The sequence below is a fragment of the Ovis canadensis genome, chromosome 1 (assembly GCF_042477335.2).
Source record: "Ovis canadensis isolate MfBH-ARS-UI-01 breed Bighorn chromosome 1, ARS-UI_OviCan_v2, whole genome shotgun sequence".
NCBI lineage: Eukaryota > Metazoa > Chordata > Mammalia > Artiodactyla > Bovidae > Ovis > Ovis canadensis.
The window spans coordinates 5,817,474-5,837,297 of record NC_091245.1 but is presented as its reverse complement, the minus strand read 5'-3'; the positions used below and the strand labels follow the sequence as shown (position 1 = coordinate 5,837,297).

At 49.8% G+C, this 19,824-nt stretch overlaps 1 protein-coding gene across 6 annotated transcripts in view; it reads left to right on the top strand.

Moving 5' to 3' along the window:
• The window catches only part of AGAP1 (ArfGAP with GTPase domain, ankyrin repeat and PH domain 1), a 573,926-nt gene that overhangs the window by 494,208 nt on the left and 59,894 nt on the right, over positions 1 to 19,824 (top strand). For all 6 annotated transcript variants that reach the window (XM_069584757.1, XM_069584767.1, XM_069584775.1 and 3 more), the window contains 2 exons: positions 13,638 to 13,792; positions 17,117 to 17,207. In XM_069584757.1, coding sequence (XP_069440858.1) covers positions 13,638 to 13,792; positions 17,117 to 17,207 — 246 coding nt within the window. The remainder of the gene's footprint in view (positions 1 to 13,637; positions 13,793 to 17,116; positions 17,208 to 19,824) is intronic.

The following is a 19,824-nucleotide window of genomic DNA, read 5'->3' as shown; positions in this document are numbered from 1 at the left end:
TGGTATTTTCTTTCAAAGCATTCACTCTAGAGAGACAAAAATGAGAGAGAAAAATAATAGAAGCTTAGAAACAGCCACCTGCAGTATCATTTTCTGCTGGCTTTAAAGGGTATTAAGTGTCCTCATTCTCTATGTTTTAATGTTAGTTTTTCAATTCAGGGTTCATAATCATTTCTCTTCCCTCTGTCCCTATCAGATATGTTTTTCTTTCGTGTGTGCACTTGTCACAACAAATTTGTTTATTGACTTCCAGCCTTTAAGCAATATTTGTGAGGTCTGGTTTTACCTGTGGTTGTATACAAAACTGGGGGGAGGAGGAGGCAGACAGACAGTCCTCCCACCCCCAAGACTTGCTGATGGGGTCTTCCAGGAGACACTGACAGGGAAGTGTCTCACGACAGGTGTGACAGTTTGCAGAAGTGGGAACTTCTCAACCTTGACCAGCCAGGTAACCTACAAAGTCCGCCCTGCCCAGCACTCCTGGGTGGGGTGGGACGATGATGCTCTCTGTGGTCTGAAATCTGTCAATACGGCAACAGTGTAGTGCACTCAGGGTCCCGTCAATTGCCAATACTCTAGGCAGTCCTGAAGCTGCTGGAGTAAATAGTGTCCAGTTCTCTGTCACACTGCATTTCTGTTCAGCACATGATTACATCTATGTATCTTCAGTTAAGCGACATGACCGTTCTTCATTTACTTTGGGTTTCTTTCAAGACTGTTATCTGTATGTACCAAGTCTCACGTCATACAGCTTTTAGGATGATAGTACTGAATTCATGTAACTATATGAAAATATCAGAACGCCTTTCTGATTTCTCATCTTTCGCTATATGGTATCACCGCCTATTTTCTGTCTATAAATTGACCCTTCATGGAAAGTCATGTTTCAGACATTCTAACTTTTGTGATAACCTGAGTCCTTGAGTGTTCCCCTAAAGATACCCCAAATGGAATATTTTTTAAACTGGTTCACTTGAGTAATTTGTTCAGCTGCTGCTGCTAAGTCGCTTCAGTCATGTCCAACTCTGTGCGACTCCATAGACGGCAGCCCACCAGGCTCCCCCATCCCTGGGATCCTCCAGGCAAGAACACTGGAGTAGGTTGCCATTTCCTTCTCCAATGCATGAAAGTGAAAAGTGAAAGTGAAGTCGCTCAGTTGTGTCTGACTCTTCGAGACCCCCACAGACTACAGCCTACCAGGCTTCCCCATCCCTGGGATCCTCCAGGCAAGAACACTGGAGTGGGGTGCCATTGCCTTCTCCAATTTGTTCAGAGGTATCCACAAAATACTGTTGATACCAAAGTTTCCTGTAGAGGGAGTTAGAACTTGAGTTTCGGGGGTGGTGGGCAGGCCCTGTCCAAGGAGCTTGTCCACACCCCTCCATCCAGTCCCAGAGAGAACAGCTCAGACATGGTGCAGCTCACCCCAGGACTCGGGCTGGTGACAGACAGGCAGGACCAATAAATGAACCTGACGGTCTCGCTCCAGACCCTTTCTCGCGCATATTTATTCTTCTGGCCCCAGGGCCACGGTCTCCTCATTGAATCTTCGCTGCCAGGTAGGTACTTCGTTGCAGGTGGGAGTTTAAACAAGTCAGATGGTTTTCTGCAGGACTGGGAGCTGGCATCTTCCAGAGACAGGCCACGTGCCCGGATCTCTCAGCTCCATGACCCTTCTCCTGGGTTCTCATGGAAAGAGTGAAGGATGAATGTCAGGAGTGGATGAAAATAAATTAAACAGAACTAATTAGGGATACACATGGACAGGATTAGAAAACAAACAAAAATATGTTCTCTTCCACTTTCTTTTCTGTCCACTGGGGCTAATTATCTCTGAAACCAAGCTGGAAACCTCGTTTGTGTATTATATTGCCCTAATTTTTAAACCTACGTTTACTTTGTAAAAGCTCAGTTCTTTCCCAAAGTTGGTGAAATTTAAACTCCTTCAACAAGAATGCAACTTTAATTTTCCCATCTCGGAAGCCTGCGTGCGAGGTTGGATGGAAGGTTTGTGATACAATTCTTCACTTCGTAGCTGCCTATTAAGCCAAGGGGAAAACGTATCTGAAGTCCGGTGGGTGAGGCTGGACTTGAGAATGTTCAACTCCAAGGGAAACGTGTTTCTGGAAGCAGAGGGACCTGAGCAGAAGTGGACGCATGGCCAGGCAGCCGGCTGCGTGGTCTGTGAGGAGCATCACCCCCGCGGGAGGACGCGGAATCCATGTGCGTGTCCTCAGTCCTCACATTCCCTGCACCGCTGGGGTGGGTCGGACCATCACCCACTGTGAGGTGGGCCGACCATGGACTCTACTGGGGGTTTTCAGCTCTCCCTGCTCCTACAGAAGAAGGCACAGGGTGAAGTGTAAATGGGTAGAGAAGCAATGTATCGTGGAACAAGGAGCATTTCCAGGGGTGCCAGGCCCACCCACGCCATATGCATGGGACAGGCCATGTCAGTCGACTACCAGTGGGCTTCAGTACAGCCCGAAGTGCCAGCTCAGCCCTGGTGTAGACTCTGTGTCTGTGGATCTGGAACTTGACCCAGAGGCAGGCGTGTGATGCCTGTCTGGGGTCCTTGGCCACAGCGCAAAGGCCAGATGGGGGAACTCGAAGTTGCCAGGCACCGTGGTTCCACACAGGCCCCATTGTGGAGAAACATGAATCTCATTCTGGTGGTCCCTCAGGCCCCAGTCACGCTTATACCCCCTTCCTCCAGTGGACGGCCAAGAGTGTCCCTCTGCTAGGAGCAGACAGAGCAGGCCAGTCTGTGGCCGGCCTAACTCTGATGTCCTCTCCACTCTCTGGAGTCCTCAGGCACAAATCTGAGATGCCTGCCTCATCCACGTCCAGTTCAGTTACAGGTGATATTCAGGGACTCCCGCCTGTTGAGGTCCCACGGACGGTGCAGGTGCCCAGGGCTGGACCCCAGACAGATGGAGGGTCAGGCTGACAGTCAGCCCAGGGAGGGTCACAGAGACCCTGAGGCAGGGTGAGAACAGAGAATTTCCAACCAGGCTCTGGTGGCCTGGAGCCTTAGAGGAGACTGAGGCCACGTTGGATTCGGGGGTCCGGAGCTGTGATGGGCCCCCGGGCTGAGGACTCAGATTTCCTGGCATGCTGCCCTGTGGCCAGCAACCCCTGTGCCCCAGCGGCCTTCCCCAAGCCCCGTGTGTGTGCTGACCTGGATGGGGCCACCATCTGAGGCTGCCTTCCACGCTACAGCCAGGCTCTTCTTCGCCGTAAGTCACTCACATACTTGTCGTCAAAGCCTCGTTCCTGATCAGAAACCACAGAAGTATCTTAAACAACTAGTCCTGGTCCAGTTCTCGCATCCCCACTTCTTCACTCAAAGCTGGGGCCATCCCCACATGTTCTCTGCACCTCGGTTTCCCCATCTGTAAAGTGGGGACAGTGAGGTCATGTGTCCAGAGACAGGTAACGCGGCGCCCGCGCTCACCGCTTCCACTGCTTCTGGTGGCAGAGATGCCACGGATGCCCTCAAGGAAAAGCCAGAAGATCGAGCACCACCTACATAGCAGCTAGCGGAGATGCGGCAGGAAGTATTGCCCCTGGACGCGTAAGAGGGGGTTTTTAAAAGTCAAGCTTCTTTTTCCCAGACGCGTTTCCCTGCCTCTCCCAGTTCCTCTGTACCCTCGTCCTCCAAAGACCCATCAGATGCAGAAACCGGGCTCTTGAGTCCAAGGTGCCTGCACCCGACCCCAGCTCTGCTGCGCCTTCGCTTCGTGAGTGCCTGGGATTGCTGGGCCTCTCCTCTCTGCTTAACTTGCTTTCTCCAAAATGGAGACCGTAAAACCTGCGCCAAAGGACAGCTAAAGAAGTTGAGAGAGGCAGACGAAGCCCTGACTGGAACTGGGTACCCGCTGGCTGCTGGGAAGCTGATGTAAAGGCTGACATCACAGAAACCCTATCTGGGAACACACTGCCTGAAGCACAGGCGTTTTAGGCCCGTGGATCTGTACAGGGCAGGATCAGCCAAAGCCAGCCCTCTGCAGCCATGAACGGCCAAGATCTCATGCAGATAAGTCCCGATTTAGGAAACCCTTTTCACGGGAGCTTGCTCCAGGATTTGACTTTCTGGGGAGAGAAGCAAGATTGCCAGCTTTTCCCAGCCCTCAGCATTTCAAAGAAAAGATGAAATAGATAATTATCCCTGTGCTGAGCTACAGCCGGGAGAGAAGAGCTAGAGGTGGGGGCGGCGCATGTCCCAGTAGATTGGGAGAGCAGAGGACCTCTGAAAAGTGATGAATGTAAGTTAGAATGAGTAGCAAATGGTAAGCGTATTGCTTAGTAGCAGTGTATGGAGCGTTGCTTAGTAACCAGGTAAATGATAACAGGGGTCTCTGGGTTCCCTGTTCGTAAACTGAAAGCTGGGGCCTTGAGTATTCCCGGGGTACCTGGGCCCGAGCCGGTACCAGGCAGTGCATTAACACAGCCACCTTCTGCCTCCTGAGATGGTTCCATTTGGGGATCCAGTCACTCACCGTAATTTAGAAGTCATGCGTGGCCCCTGACGGTTCTGGGAGCAACAGCTGTCTCGTGGCCTGGCTCTCTGGCTGCCCTCGCACGTCTGTCTAATGTGTTGGGAAAATCAAAACCTTCTCTGTGTTTCATGAGGATCTTCCTGTGATAACACAGAGCAGTAAACAGTCCTAACTCTGTGACCTCCCTCTGGGGTCTCGCTTTTTCACGACATGAATTCTGCTCTTGTCCTAAATTAAGCCACAGCACAACACTTCAGTCAGACTCTGGGCTAAACAAACACATTTACCAAGCTGAGAGCTTGCAGAAATATTTACCTGAGGACCCTGGCCAGTGCGTGTCTATAAAGACTAATGATTTTTTTTTTTCTTTTTGTTTAAAATGAACAGTTTCTCAAGTGGAAGAGGACATTTTTTTAACTAATTTATTTTTGCTATAGGTCTTGGGTCTGCACAGTCCCAGCACCGTATTCTTCACATTTATCTTTCCTTACAAAAAACTGAAAATAAATAGAAACTGACTTTCAATGTTATGGTGGGTTTGGGCTAAACTCTTAAACGTGGGTCGTTTTCATCATAATTGGGTAAAATATCTAAACCATATGCTTATTGAATATACGCTTTGAAAGCAAAAGTATTGAACTATTTTACAAATTGTCGAATTCCTCAAAATTAGCATGAAAGCTTGAGGCTGTGTTTGACCAAGCCTGGCGTAGTCTTCAAGGGTACAGATTGTGGGGGACCTAGGAAGGGGGCAGACTAGCAAATGCGTTCCATCTTGGTTTCCAACTTAGATGAATAATAATGGCACCTGGAGAATTTTGCTGACAAAGGTCCATATAGTCAAAGCTACAGCTTTTCCAGTAGTCACATATGGATTTGAGAGTTGGACCATAAAGAAGGCTGAGCACAGAAGAACTGATGTTTTTGAATTATGGTGCTGGAGCAGACTCTTGAGAGTCCCATGGACAGCAAGGAGATCCCACCAGTCCACCCTAAAGGAAATCAACTCTGAGTATTCATTGGAATGACTGATGCTGAAGCTGAAGCTTCGAGTACTTTGGCCACCTGACGCAAAGAGCTGACTCATTGAAAAAGACCCTGATGCTGGGAAAGATTGAAGGCAGGGAGAGAAGGGGATGACAGAGGATGAGCTGGTTGGATGGCGTCACTGACTCGATGGACACACGTTTGAGCAAGCTCCGGCAGGTAGGGAAGCACAGAGAAGCCTGGTGCGCTGCAGTCCTTGGGGTCACAGAGAGTCGGCCACGACTAGGCGACTGAACAACACAGCCTGGGGAACTGGACTGGGAGCGATTCTGAGGCTCCATCAGGCTGTTTGGGGTTAGTGATGAAGGTCTTTTCCTGGCAAAAGAAAGGAAGGCACAGCACGCCTTTGTCATCATAGTCCGTCCCGTTCCTTCTTGGACCACAGAGCTGAGACCAGCTGGGCGAAGTGGGCAGCTCAAGGCTCCTGGTTAGGACATGGCAGGGCAGGAAGGGAGAAGGGCATTCTGGGAGAGAGAACCCCAAAAGTGGGAGCCCAAGACCTGAAGGATGCAAAGGAAAGACAATGCAGAGGTTCAGGCAGAAACAGGGAGATGTGTACGGCTGAGTCCCTCTGCTGCGCACCAGCAGCTCTCACAACGTTGCTAATCGGCTCTACCCCCAACATAGTACAGAAAGTTAAAAGGAGGAAGGAGCAGGGAGAATCCCATTGCAAAGTCAGTTCAGGAGAAAAAGTGTGTGACCAGGGGTTTGCCTTGCTGTTAACACAGTCATCAGGGTACTGTGCTGAACCCTAACACGAAAGTCCCAATTCTGACAACAGACGTCACAAGCACAGAGGATGGCAGTTTCCCCACGAGCCTTGGCTACCCGGTGGTCAGGGCACTTTGAAAGGGTGACCGTCAAAAAGCCTCTGGAGTTGGTGGCACCTTGACTCTTTGGCCACCTCTACAGGTGGACACATGGTCCTTCCATCCTGGACGCTGTCAACTCTGCACCATTAAAATAGCAGGTTTTCATCATGTATTTGCCGTTAACTATATTCAGTAGGACGCTTAGCCTCATGCATAGAAAGGGACATCGGGGTCTAGGTTCCAGGTTTGTAGGGGAGCTGGGGAACACGGACCAGATTCCTCACCTGGCCAGTGAAGAACGTGGAATGAGTGATGTCTGCAGACACCTTGAGTCCTGCAAATGCAGAAGAGAAACTGATCTATTCAGCATCACCATACACAGCACACGTGCATCTCACAGGCCCTTCTAAGCCACTGTGCATCCGACCAGCAAGAGGATCTGGACCCTCTCGGCCTCTGCAGAAGCACAGGGCCCTCGTTCTCCTAGTGGGCAGCTCGAGATGGATCTCCCGCCCCTCGAAACAGGAGTCGCGCTTCCGTCCGTCTCGCCTTTCACCCACCCACTCCCCAAAAGGCATGCTCGTCAGGTGTGCCCTGTTGAAAACAACCTCCAAGTGGAAATCAGTTGCAGCTGCCTTTAGCCCTTTAACCCTTTGCCTGCTAAGATTCCGCAAAAATAATTGATGACTGATTGGCCCATTAACCTTTAAAAAAAAAAAAAGTTTGACAGCCCGGACTTGTGTAATGAGGAGGGATTTCTTGTGAAATCAGTCTGATGGCTGAGTTGCTTGCCCCTAAGGAGGCGAAATGAGCCCCACGGGGCCTCGTCTGCATAGAAACTGGACGCAATTAGTGTAATATCCGGTGTTATTAATGTCGTTTGGAATAATTGGGCAGGTTGGTTTCGACAGGTTCATGGTGCTAAAATAGTATTATAGTGGACTTTCCACAGCTAACCGTTAAACACGGAAAGCTGTTTAAATCCCTGTGAGCCTAATCACAGAACTTTATGAAAGCGCTAAGCCCTGGAATGTCACACTGTGAGACAACACCGTTCTTTCTTTTCGGGCTCTGGGTGTGGCGGGCTTTGATTTTTTTTTTTTTTTTTTCACAACCAGAGGACCAGGGGGTTGAATTTTCATGATCACCTGTGTATCTAAGGCTGTGAGACAGCCTGTCCCTTAGATGTCGTCAGGAATTTCTACAGGCTGAATTCTATATTTACAAAATGAATTAAATATAAGCCACTGTAATGGTCACGAAGAGGCAGTTTGTAGTAATGACACAAAAACGCTTGAAACACAGCCACTGAGAACCAGCCTTCTCATTCTTCACCTTTTTAAATGAGGGTAACGTTGGAGAGGAATGCTCTTTCTGACTCACTGGCCTCTCACCGCCAATTATTTTTATTTTTATTTTTTTTAATGTGGTTGCAAATACCAAAATAGCATCCCCGAGTCGCTTCAGGGATGTGAGGGGGTCCTTCTGGTCCACTGGTGGTTGGAATAGGGCTGTGTCATCTGATAGAAGTCCTGTTTCAATGTGGGGAGGAGCTTGTGAATGTTCTGTCCACACGGATGCAGGGGTAATATTTAGTATTTAGGTCCCTAGATCTACTGTTTACTTAACGAGTGTCAGCTGCATGGTATGGAAATACAAGCCAGGAGTAACTCTAGAAGTCTACCGCGTGCTGACCTAAGAAGATGCTGACCAGGCAGCAGCGCAGAGGCTCCCATTAGGAGCAGATCTTTTCTCCACTGGACTCATCAGGACTGGGTTTGGAAGTGATGGAAATTTAAATGGATTTAGGCAGGGAAGAAAAAGGGAGGGAGGAGAATGGATTAGCTTGTCCAAACCAACTGTAGGACAGGTGGCTGGAGCCGGCTGCAGGGACCCGGGGCCTGGCAGGCACTGGGTCCATTCCGCCCCTGCTTCCGTCTGCTGGCCGGCAGCGTTCTCACCTGTCCACAGGTAGCGGCCGCGACAGCAGAGGGCCTCCCGCCCGTGGATAACCGTGGGCTGCATCTTGTCAGGTCCCAGGTGAGAAGGAAGGAGTTCTTTTGCCCCGAGTTGGATAAGAGCAGTTGGTTGACGTGTCCCCCACTAGCACAGACCAGAGTGACCACGAGCATCCCCGGCTCTGACTGTCCTGGTATCTGTGGGCACGTCCCTCCTCCCCTTGTGGACCGATCGCTGGCTCCATAGCAGGATGTGTAAGAAGATGGCAGCTAGCACGTCCCCAGCTGATGACTGCCACATCCACAGCCACGTGTCCCCAGCATTCTCCAGAGGTGACGAGTTAAAAAGAAATGAGACACTGGGAATTCCCTGGTGGTCCAGTGGTTGAGACTTCGGCCTCCCAAGACGAGGACACAGGTTCGATCCCAGCGTGGGTAGGGGAGAACTGGGACCCCGCATGCCAAGCAGTGCAGCCCCAAAATTTTAAATATAATAATAATTTTAAAACACGAAAAAAGAGAAATATAACACTAGTGATTAGGAGTTTCTGGGAAAATTTCCTTTAAAAGTTCTGATATCAAGAGTGAGGGAAAAATAACAGAAAAATTCACTTGGAAGTAGGGAGACCCCTCCACCTCCCACTGAATACCCTAGGAGAAATTTTTTTTAATGTTTGTTTGTTCTTAAGAAACAAAGCAGTGCTGGCCACCTTGAGAGAAGAAAGTAATCAGAGTAAATGAGATGATGCCGAGAAAGTCCTAGTGTGGTTCCTGACACAAACGTGGAGCCCAATAGCATTATTTTCATGTTTATTATTCCACACGGTAGATTCACTACAAAGAAACAAGCATCCCTTCATGAAAGTCATATGTAGCATGATTTAAAATGTAACTGTTCTATAATCCTTTTTCTTACTTTTTTTTAAATCTTGGGAGGCAAAGGAAAGTCATAATGCAGATATAATTCAGTTCTGAAAACTCTAACTGTATCTGTAAGTGTTAACACATTATTGTTGTTTAGTCGCTAAGTTGTGTCCGACCCACTTCGACCTCATGGACTGCAGCCCGCCAGGCTCCTCTGTCCATGGGATTTCCCAGGCAAGAATACCGGAGTGGGTTGTTGCCATTTCTTTCTCCGGGGCACCTTCCCGACCCAGGGATTGAACCCACACGTCCTGCATTGGCCGGTGGATTCTTTACCCCCCACCCCATCAGGGGAGTCAGCATACTGGGCTTCTGTGGCGGCTCAGCTGGTAAAGAATCCACCTGCAAGGCAGGAGACCCCGGTTCAATCCCTGGGTCGGGAAGATCCCCTGGAGAAGGAATTGGCTACCCACTCCAGTACTCTGGCCTGGAGAATTCCATGGACAGAGGAGCCTGGCAGGCTGCAGTCCACGGGATCGTGAAGAGTTAGACACGACTGAGCAACTTTCAACATATTAACCTCCCTCAAAAAGAAAAACAGCCACATACCAGCAGTATCCAGGGAAACACGAAGCCATCAGCATAAGCTTCAGGTCTATGGATGCCGCTGGCATAGAGTGATTGAAACTAAACTCCGTGCACAGATTTAACCCCTTCCTCAGGAAGTGAGGTCGCTTAGCTGACCGGCTCTGTATAAAGACATCTTCACCAGGGCCTGAAATCCAAAAGAAGGCTGGGCTGCTGCTGCACTGAGATGGCACAGGGGTGGTCCATCCCGTCCTCCTCCCTGTCTTCTCCATGCTGCGTTGGACCCCGTCCTCCAGGTCGCCCAGATGTCCACATCCACAGCTCAGCAAGGAGCCCCTGAGCATGGCCCACTGGGGAGAGGCCATCCCAGTAACACAGGCACCACCCAAGGCGTCTTTATCCCCCATGGACAAGACTTAAAGGCACGTCCCCTTGCCTCTGCAGGACGAGGCCAAGCCATTCGGTTAAAACAAGAAAAAATTCACATAAGAACATCTGGTCAGTGTTTCACTGCCTAGTGAGCTACTCTGGAGTGAAACGCCTTGACCCCAAGTCCCGACTCATACCTGCCTGTGGCTGAGAGCTCAGGGCCCGAGAAAACGCTTCATACCCTAGAGACACAATGCGCTCATGGACGGTCACGGCCACTGCCGCTTATGGCTGAGGCTATCTCAGTCACCCAAGTATTGGGACTGTGGGTTCTGATTCCTGTGTTCATGGTTCATATAATTAACTGTGTGACTTTCTGGCTTGACAGTCACCCCACTGGATGCCCCCTCTCAAAAGGACACTGTGTCAGATGAATCAAGTTGGGGTGTTTGCACAGTGGGTTCTCAATTATGATGTGAAACGTGGCTTTGCTTTCCAGGATCATCCAGGCATGTTCCTGCGGCTCACCTTTCCAGTCCCAGCCTTTTCTCATGAGCTGCTGTCAACCAGGCTCGGGCCATGGGACGCCCTGCTTCTGTTTGCTCTTTTGAGCCTTTCTGGTGTTACATTATCACTAGTGGACCACCCAGGGTTTCATCTTCCAGAGACGAGTGAAACCTCTCTGGCCACTCATGCTCTTGAGTTAATTCATCCCCTTAAATGCGGTGTGAGAGCCTCTCTTTCCCACCAGTGACACTGACGACAGGTCCCAAGTCACCCTCCATAGTGTGACTTTTAGGGAACTGTTTGGCTCATTCACATTTCTTTGCATCTCTCCTTCCCTCCCCTCACAGGTGAAAAGAAATGAATTTATAAACAGGTACCTCTAAATGCGATTTCTGTTAGATCCTTGTATACAGAAATGCAATGAATGTTTCATTATATTGGTCCTCTATCTTGCCCATTTTTACTAACTGTGAGTATTATTTCTCGTCATTTGTAGATTCCTTGGGGTTTCCTTTAACTGATGTGAGATGATTACTTCCAACATTTCATCCTTAAGAATAATGTTCTTTGGGTTTGCATAGCTACTCTTTGTCCACGGAAAGAGGATTCCCTTCTATTCCTAGTTTGATAAAAGATTTTAATATTTTAAATTTCCATCTTCTTTGTTAGGGAGTCATACATACTACTTCTTTTCTCATAGAGGTGAACCCTGGGATTTTCTCATGTGTATCTAATTTACCAAGGTCTAAAGTTAGTCCTTAACTCTCCTGGGTAACAGTGCAAAATCTTAGGGCATTTTCACTCCTGGGTCCCCATCTCCACTTTAATTTCTCTAGAATTTGGTACTTTCCCCAAATTAGACATGATAAGAGAATTAGCATTTGGTATAATTTTTGTTTAGATGTATCTACATATGCATCTGTGCATGTGCTCACCAACCCGTCTGGCTCAAACCTTTGTAGAATCTTCAGAATTCTACAGCTCCTTTCAGGAAGGGCGCTCAGTCATCGACTCTTTCCGTTTTTATATGAAAATATCTTGATTCCACTCTGGCTCTTGGAAGAGAGTTCTCCCAGCTCCGGATGTCCGGTTGCATCCCAGCCGCCCTTCCCCTCCCGCTTCATGGACCCTCTTGTTCAGCCCCTTCACTGAGCTGTCCTGGGTCTGCTCCACGTGATGCCCAATTTGGCCCCTTTTGGGGGGCGGGCCTGCAACCTGCTCCTTTTGTGCCAGCGCTTTTCCACACCACCACAAAGCACCCTCGTCACAGGATCTCTGAACAGTTGCCGGGAGGGAGGGTCACAGACGTGTGAGAAGCTGATGGGGGTCGTGGGTCCTCTTGTCCGAGAAACATGACTGGGGGAGGCCCTAAGCCACCTTCACCAGCTGTTCAGAGCAGGATCCACGGACTGAGGCCTCCCCCACCAGCAGGTTAAACTCTGAAAGAGCAGCAATGCTGATGCTGAGTAGAACATGATAGGGTTGCCATCAGAATACATAAAGACTCCGTGAAAAGGCGGCACGGCTCTGTTTCCATGGCAATTGGTGTTTGTCTAGGGAAGCGGTTCCCCCAGCCCCAGGTATGGTGTAGCCGACACAGACACGAGCGTTTGGTCCCCACCTGCCTAGGATCAGTGAGGTCGGGTGAGAGGGTCTCTCAGTCACAGTAAGAGCTGCCTCTTCTGAGACGAAAGGGGAGGTGGAGAGAGGCCTGCAGGTACTTCGGAGGCTGAGGGAGCATCCTCGTGTCAGAGGCTGATGGGCTTCCAGTGAGTCAGGGCCTTGAGAAGGGGTGGGGCCCTGAGAAGGGGCGGGGCCAGCCCAGACAGTAGGGATCCGTCGGAGGTCAGAGGTCAGAGGCCATGAGGACACAGGCTGAAGGAGCCAGGCGTGTGGTAGACGGAGGTTCGTCAGGTGTGAGCAGAAAGAATGGCCATGTGTGGGTGTCAGAGGCAACAGACTGGAGCAGCAGCCCGCCAGGTGGGTGCTGGGTCGTTTGCATTATGGATAATGACCGCCTGCCCGGGAGATGGTGGCACTACGCCGTCCAGCAGCCAGCAATGGGACGCTACTGCTTGTCTGAGACGTGGTGCCTGGAAGCCCACGTGCAGGCGTCTGCACGGTTCCCTGCAGCTGGCTGTGCGGGCTGCACACGGCGCCTCCTCTGCCTTTTGCTTTGTGTCCGAGGCAGGAGGGTAGATGAGGGCAGAGACGTGCACCAGCGCCGTGGGGGGCATCCCGTGGCCCAGACCCTTCTGGGCCTGAGTTGTGCACATCATTTAGCTGGTGGAAAATGTGCTGAAGAAGGTGGGTCGCCCCCATTGTGAGGGTGAGGAAATGTAGAGAACTCGTCCAGACTCCCGCGTGCCAGGTGGTGGGGCAGGAATTTGAACATCGAGGCCCCTCTTCCTGGTCCACGAGGTGCCCCTTCAGATCACCTGGTATTGTGCTCGCTCTTCAGCCTGAGTCTCCCCACCGAAACTAGTCTTCTGCCCTAAAATGACAGGCGCCCTCGAGGCCTCCCTCTTTGCTCTGGTGGTATCTGTGGATCGGGGCCAGGTGCTTATAAAGAAATTAAATTGCACCCTGAGACGAGCAGGGTTCACTTGATTTTCAGCCCGCTGTCAATTTCAGAGCCCGGCACCGACTTATGATATCAAGAACACCAGTTACAATACAATATCCCCGAGTCGCTTCATCTGTGCCCAGCGCAGAGGCGCTGACATCACACGCTGGTTTTCCTTTTTCCTCCTCCCCTGAGCATTGATTGAAACCCAGCTAAGCCATGCTGGCTTTAGGAACCAAATCCGGAGTGTGTGGAGGTGTGCGGGTTCAGATCTCCGCGGCGGGGCGGCCGGTCCTGTGTGTGCCCGCGGCCCCATGCAGGTGCGATTGAACCCGAAGGCCCTTTCATGACCGGGGACTTGGCGGAGGGGCCTCGGTCTCATGAAAGCTAAACTCTTCATCCCCACCACTCTTCTCTGTTTCAGAGCAAGAGGAAAACTTTGAGTTTATCATTGTGTCCCTCACTGGCCAGACATGGCACTTTGAAGCCACCACATATGAGGAACGAGACGCGTGGGTCCAGGCCATTGAGAGCCAAATCCTCGCCAGCTTGCAGTCTTGCGAGAGCAGCAAGAACAAGGTAAGGCCCGGAGCAGCCTCCCCCAGGCCCCCACCCCGCCCCTAGAAACCAGGAGCCACTGATCCTGAAAGGGAAACAGACGGGGGCGGGGGCCGGGGTGCATCCTGTGAGGCTGAGGTGGGCCCGAAATCTTCACACTTTCCAAGCAGAAAGGGAAATGATCAAAGAGATAATGCAGCACTGTGTCGATGCGTGTCCTGTATCACATATTCGTGTCTTGGCTCAAGCGCAGGGCAGAGCACCCTGTTCTAAATCTTTTTCTCTCTCAAAGTCATCCCAAATGTAAAGTAGCGACCTTTGATTGCAGAGGATAGAATCTTTTGGATCCTCGTGGCTTATGTGTCCACATCCGTTTTTGTTGTTTTTAGGCAGAATACCCTCAGGAAAAGAAGTGCTGGTTTAAAAAGAAGCCTTGTTCCATTCTCACAAACGCCACCCGCACCCCCCCCCCCACCCCAGTTCAAATCCATGTCAAGTTAGGAAACTGTCCCTTGGTACTATCTTCGATGAAAAGTGCATGCATGTATATGAGTGTGCAGTGAGTTCAGGGAAGATAAAATATCCGTTTTCTAAATTCCGTTGATAAAGCCTGGTATGTATCTTTATTCAATTAGAGTTAATTCTTCTGCGTTTGTTTAGCCAGGAGAAATAGATTTTAACCTGCATTTTCTGGATTACTGCCCCATAGTAATCCTTATACAAAGGTCATTTTTCTTGTTTCCTTTTTCCAATCAGAGTATTCCTTCAAAAATCATTATTTTTGTACTTGGATATTTTAAACCCCTTCTCTGGGACACTAACATCTTAGAGAGCATTTTTATTTTTTTAGACTGTGAACAACTAGAAACCAGGAGAAAGAGCATGGCCTCTCAACCTGCAATTTCATTTGTAACCATTTAAAGAAATTTCTGCCAATGATTTATGGTCAGCTTTGTCATTAAGAAGGGAGTCTCTCTTTCAGAAAGATGGAGTATCTATTTTTATTACCCTCTTTAACCAGGGTAAACCAGACCACAGTCATTATTATTATAATGTAATTTGCCTCTCTTTTTAAAAGAAGCTTTATACCCACAGTGGGGAGAGCCGGGGCCTTTCACTTCTGAGCACCTTGGCTTTATTCAAGTCATGGCCGCAGATGTGGCTTCTGAAGCAAACTCAGGATGCTTCCGGGTCTCCTGTTGATGGGGGGACCAAAGGCACGTGTCACCCACAAAGCTCAGGAATCCGGTTTCAGAACAGGAATTGGCTGAACAGACAAGACACATCTCCAAATTTTGCATAAAATCACAGTATATCAAGTCGGACTCTGAATCCATGCCCGGTGATCAGACTCAGGAAGGTGGAGGACAGCGTTGGCCTCTTCTGTTTCACAGCCTTGCCAGTCTCCTCCCAGCTCCCTGCTCTGTGGACACGGCCAGCATCACCTTTGGGCCTGATGTAGACACCAGCCTTCAGATGCTGCCCTTTCCCTCTCCCTGGACGTGTGCCCTCTCAGTCGGGCACTGCTCCTAGGAGGACTTGCTGGGCACAAAGGCAGACTTGTACCCGTTCACCTTGGGCATTTGCTGACCAGGTGTGCAGGTGTACAGCATGGAAGTAATATCCACAAGGAACAGCTGGAGGGGAAAAGAATGGGCTGTGAGGTATGCTAGCTGCCCGGGGATAATCAGTTGGTGGCAATCCAAGAGATTATAAAGGTAGACAGAGGCAGTCACACACTCATACACACACACACACACACACACGCCAACAGAAACTCTTCAACACACTTTGAATATTTGGGCATCTAAGCAAAGGGTTTTATTCCCTTTATATTTATTTACATTTATTCCCATAATACAGAATGATGTTTTATGCTGCTCTGATGGTAGCAATTATTAAATTGTAGTTTGTGATTAAGTGGTCAGCTATCAGTTATTTAACCGCAAACAATTTGACATAACGATGCTTCAATTTATGAATAATTTTTACACAAACATCAAGCTTATTCCAGGTGTCCTCTGGAACTTATTTGGCTTTAACCATTGTATTAAATGTATCCATCACAAGCCTTAAAATCCTTAAAAGGTACATCCTTTTACCGGCCACCTCTATTTTGAAAAATTCATCTTTAGTAAATGATCATGAATTTGTGTAAAGTTTTAGGAGGAAACATGTGCCTCACAGCACTCTTGATAGTAGAGGAAAGCTGGGAACAGCCTAAATTCCCATCAAAGAAAGCTTCATAAAGAAGCCATCATAAGTGGAATATTACGCAGTCATTTAAAATGATGCCAGAGTTATTATGACACTTTCTCTAAGAAGTCTTGGTGCCAAAAGACTGAAAATCAGTAACATAGGTAATAGCTACCTTCCGAAATCAAATTCTAAAATGTAAAAAGTAAAACTTCTGGATATTCATCACATCCATAAATAAATGAATTAAAATGATGCCAGAGGTTACGTGATGCCATTGAGAGATGATGCTATGGCATTAGACAGATTCCAAAGTAACATATACTGTGCTGGCTTTTTTTTTTAAAGCACTTCTGTTTCTATACATGTGCTTTTTTCAAAAAAAAAGCCTAGAAGAATAGATATCAAAATATTAATAAAACCTAACGATGATAGTTTATCATTTTATGTTGTTCTTTTCCCCTCTGTACTTTGTGACTTTCTCAGAAAAGATGATGAAGGGTTTGTGTTGAAGCCTAAGTGCCCCCAGCCACCCGCACAGTCCCCTCCCCCCCCACCCCCTTCCCCCACTGCACGGTGGCCTTGCTGCTGTGACAACTGGCCAAACCGGAAATGGGAAGTGAGTCCCCGAGGCGCAGAGTGTGAAGGGGGCGTGGTCTCCTGACGAGGAACCACCAGGCGTGTCTTGGGCACCCAGTCTCTCATCCGTGGCGTCTCACCACATGCTCCTGATGGGCTTTTCATCAGCTGGGCTCCACCCCAGAGACATCTAGTGTGCTGGGCTCAGCTGCTCCATTGTGCCCGACTCTTTGCAGCCCCGTGGACTGTAGCCCACCAGGCTCCTCTGTCCGTGGATCTCCCAGGCAGGAATCCTGCAGTGGGTTGCCACTTCCTCCTCCAGGGGATCTTCCCGACCCAGGGACCGAAATCCCACATCTCTTGCATCTCCTGCGTTGGCGAGCAGGTTCTTTCCCACTAGCACCACCTGGGAAGCCCAAAGACATCTAGAGAGGAGACCCGTTTTGGAACCTGACCTCGTGTTTTGTTTGCTCACGATCCACCGCTGATTCCCGGGTGTTATTTAGCAGTCATGTACACTTACGTCAGGGGTCTCACGTCTTCCGTTTATACGTCTCCCTCTGTGCCCAGTCCCGGCTGACCAGCCAGAGTGAGGCCATGGCCTTGCAGTCGATACGGAACATCCGTGGGAACTCCCACTGCGTGGACTGCGAGACCCAGAGTGAGTATGCGCAAGGGCGGGGGGCTTCGCCCTGGACAGAGGGAGGCGGGCTGGGCGGACGCAGCCCCCGCAGACGCTCGTCTGTCATCTGCTATGGAAGGTGTATTGCATGAATTAATGGCACGGAAGGCCTTGACATGCTTTTGTTTGGACTTTAACACAGTGCCCTTCGCACAGAAGCCTCTCTGATGGCACCCTAAGTATTTCTGTCTCTCTCTTTTTTTTAGTTAGATGAATTGTAGTTGATTTACAGTGTTGTGTGAATTTCTGCCATAAAGCAAAGTGACTCAGTTGTCTCTGTACGTATGCTTCTTCATATTCATTTCCATTCTGGCTTCTCACGAGGCCTGCTTATGCCTCTTGGCAACCCCATGGGCTGCAATCACACCACGGGTGCTGGGGTTCGGTCAGCTGCCCACATGCTGCGCCGTGTCCAGCATCCAGGGGACACGCTCTGCAGACTTGGTGCAGAAGGTGGGCCGGGCTGCAGCAGGCGGGGAGGGAGTCGCTGGGAGCCAAGGCCACGGCAGGACGCACGGCTGAGCGGCTCTTGTTTGTTCAGGGAGAGGGCAGCTGCTGCTCAGGTAGGATCTGGGTGACTTTACAGGAAGAACTCGGGACTGTCACACATCAAAGAGAAGGGGAGAACCTGCCTGGGAGAGAGCCCACCCCAGCCGGCGGGGCAGCTAAGAGCAGGACGGTGAGGCCAAGTCTGTGGCCTCCAGGAGACAGAAGAGGTCTCTTCTGCACGTTCCTGGAGGGACTTTTCTAAAGCGTCTTCTTTTGTTTGAATTTTTAACTTTTACTTTCAAGCGGCGTCATGCCATGAAGTTAGAGAGAAGTCATCACACGAAGTGTGTTTTTGTCAGAGGTCTTTAAAAGCACAAACTCTGATTACTCTCAGAACCTCCATTAGGAGACATGTCCGTGACGGTTTCCACCACCATCTGGAAGACCCCTTTAAAGGGAATATTCCATGGCTCACGGGCTTCACGGTGTGTGGCCAATTGAAGGGCGAGATAGTTTTCTGGGAGTGGGCCAGGCGGGCGAGTGCCCAGGCTGGGGACGGGGGGTGGGAAGGAGAGACTGGTTCAGGGGAGGCTCCGGGGCCAGTTGGTTTAGAGTGAGGCCACATTTGACAAGTGTAGAGAGAAAAGCGATCCTAAGCTTCCACTTCTTAAACACGTTCTCTCTCAGGCAATCCTGCCAGGCACTGTCTCTTAATTCTTGTGGCTGTAATAGTTGGTGCTATAGTGGGTCCCACTCCCAAAGGGACAGGAACAGTCCGAAGAGTCGAGTTAGACATCCCAGGTCACCAAAGAGCTGGTCACGGAGCAGGATTTAATCTAAGCTCTTAGGTCAGCCTGCTTTGTTTTCTCAGACGACAAGGGGAAGGCTGAGGGACTGAGGTCAGGGACATGAGCAATGACACAGTGGCAAAGCCGTTGGTTTTTTATGTGTTATCATTATTGTTATTTTTGCGGGCATTTGCTTCTTTTCCCCCACCAAGACCATCCCTGAAGTCACAGACCCCTCTTCTCTTGTGTCCCCCCCCAACCCCACCACCACGTGGTCCCCACCCCCTTCCTGCCTTGCTATGTTGAATATTAAATAAATAGCTGGCTGATTTCTGTTGAATTAACATAAAGTCCCTCCCAGTCATTTGCTGTTTATAGAATGATTCCAGATAAATATGATGTCAGTTACCTGGGTTTTTTTTTTTTTTTTTTTTGGTGACTCTTCAAGTCTACCTGGAGTAAGGTATTGATTATTCCTGGATGATTTAAGCCTCATTTGCTTCTGTCAGTGGTGAAAGCCATTTTCCGTCAAGGTCAACCCCATCTTTGGGAATCAGCTGGTGATTCCAGCACGAGGCTGGCCCTGGGCCTGGGTCCTCAGCTGGTGATTCTAGCATGAGGCCAGCCCTGGGCCTGAGTCCTCAGTCTCCTGACCAGTCCCGCCGGTTCCACACCAGGCACCCCAGGGCTGTTCCGTGGACTCATGTGATGTTCATGGTGCCGTGTTGCAGCCCAAAGCCTGTTCTGATTTGTTCTGTGAGTCAGGGTTGACGGTGCTGAGCAGGAACCTAACCAACTTGCCAGCAGTGAAGGATGGAGAAATGGGAACTGCTTGGTTGGTTGCCCCTCAATAAGATCACTGAGAGTCAGACGTTCTCATCATGGTGAGCCTCTCTTTCATCTTTGAAGTTTGTGAGCACACCCACCATGCCACTAAGAACGTTGATGTGCCCCGGGTGCAAGAGATTACCGGGGACACTGTAGCTTTGGGAATGACCAGCTGTCCCTCTCTTTCCTTCTCTTTCCCTGCGTCAGCAGCCATCCACAAGAGACACCAAGCCATGCCTCATTCCATTTCCCTGTGTGTCTGCTTGCTCAAGGGGTTTGCCCACTGTGTGTGGTAGTCATTTAGTCATGACTAACTCTCTGCGCCCCCTGGACTATAGCCCACGAAGCTCCTCTGTCCATGGGATTTCCCAGACAAGAATATTGGAGCAGGTTGCCATTCCCTTCTCCAGGGGATCTTCCCAACCCAGGGGCCGAACCTGGGTCTTCTGCCTTGTAGGCAGATTCTTTGCTGTCTGAGCCACCGGGGAAGT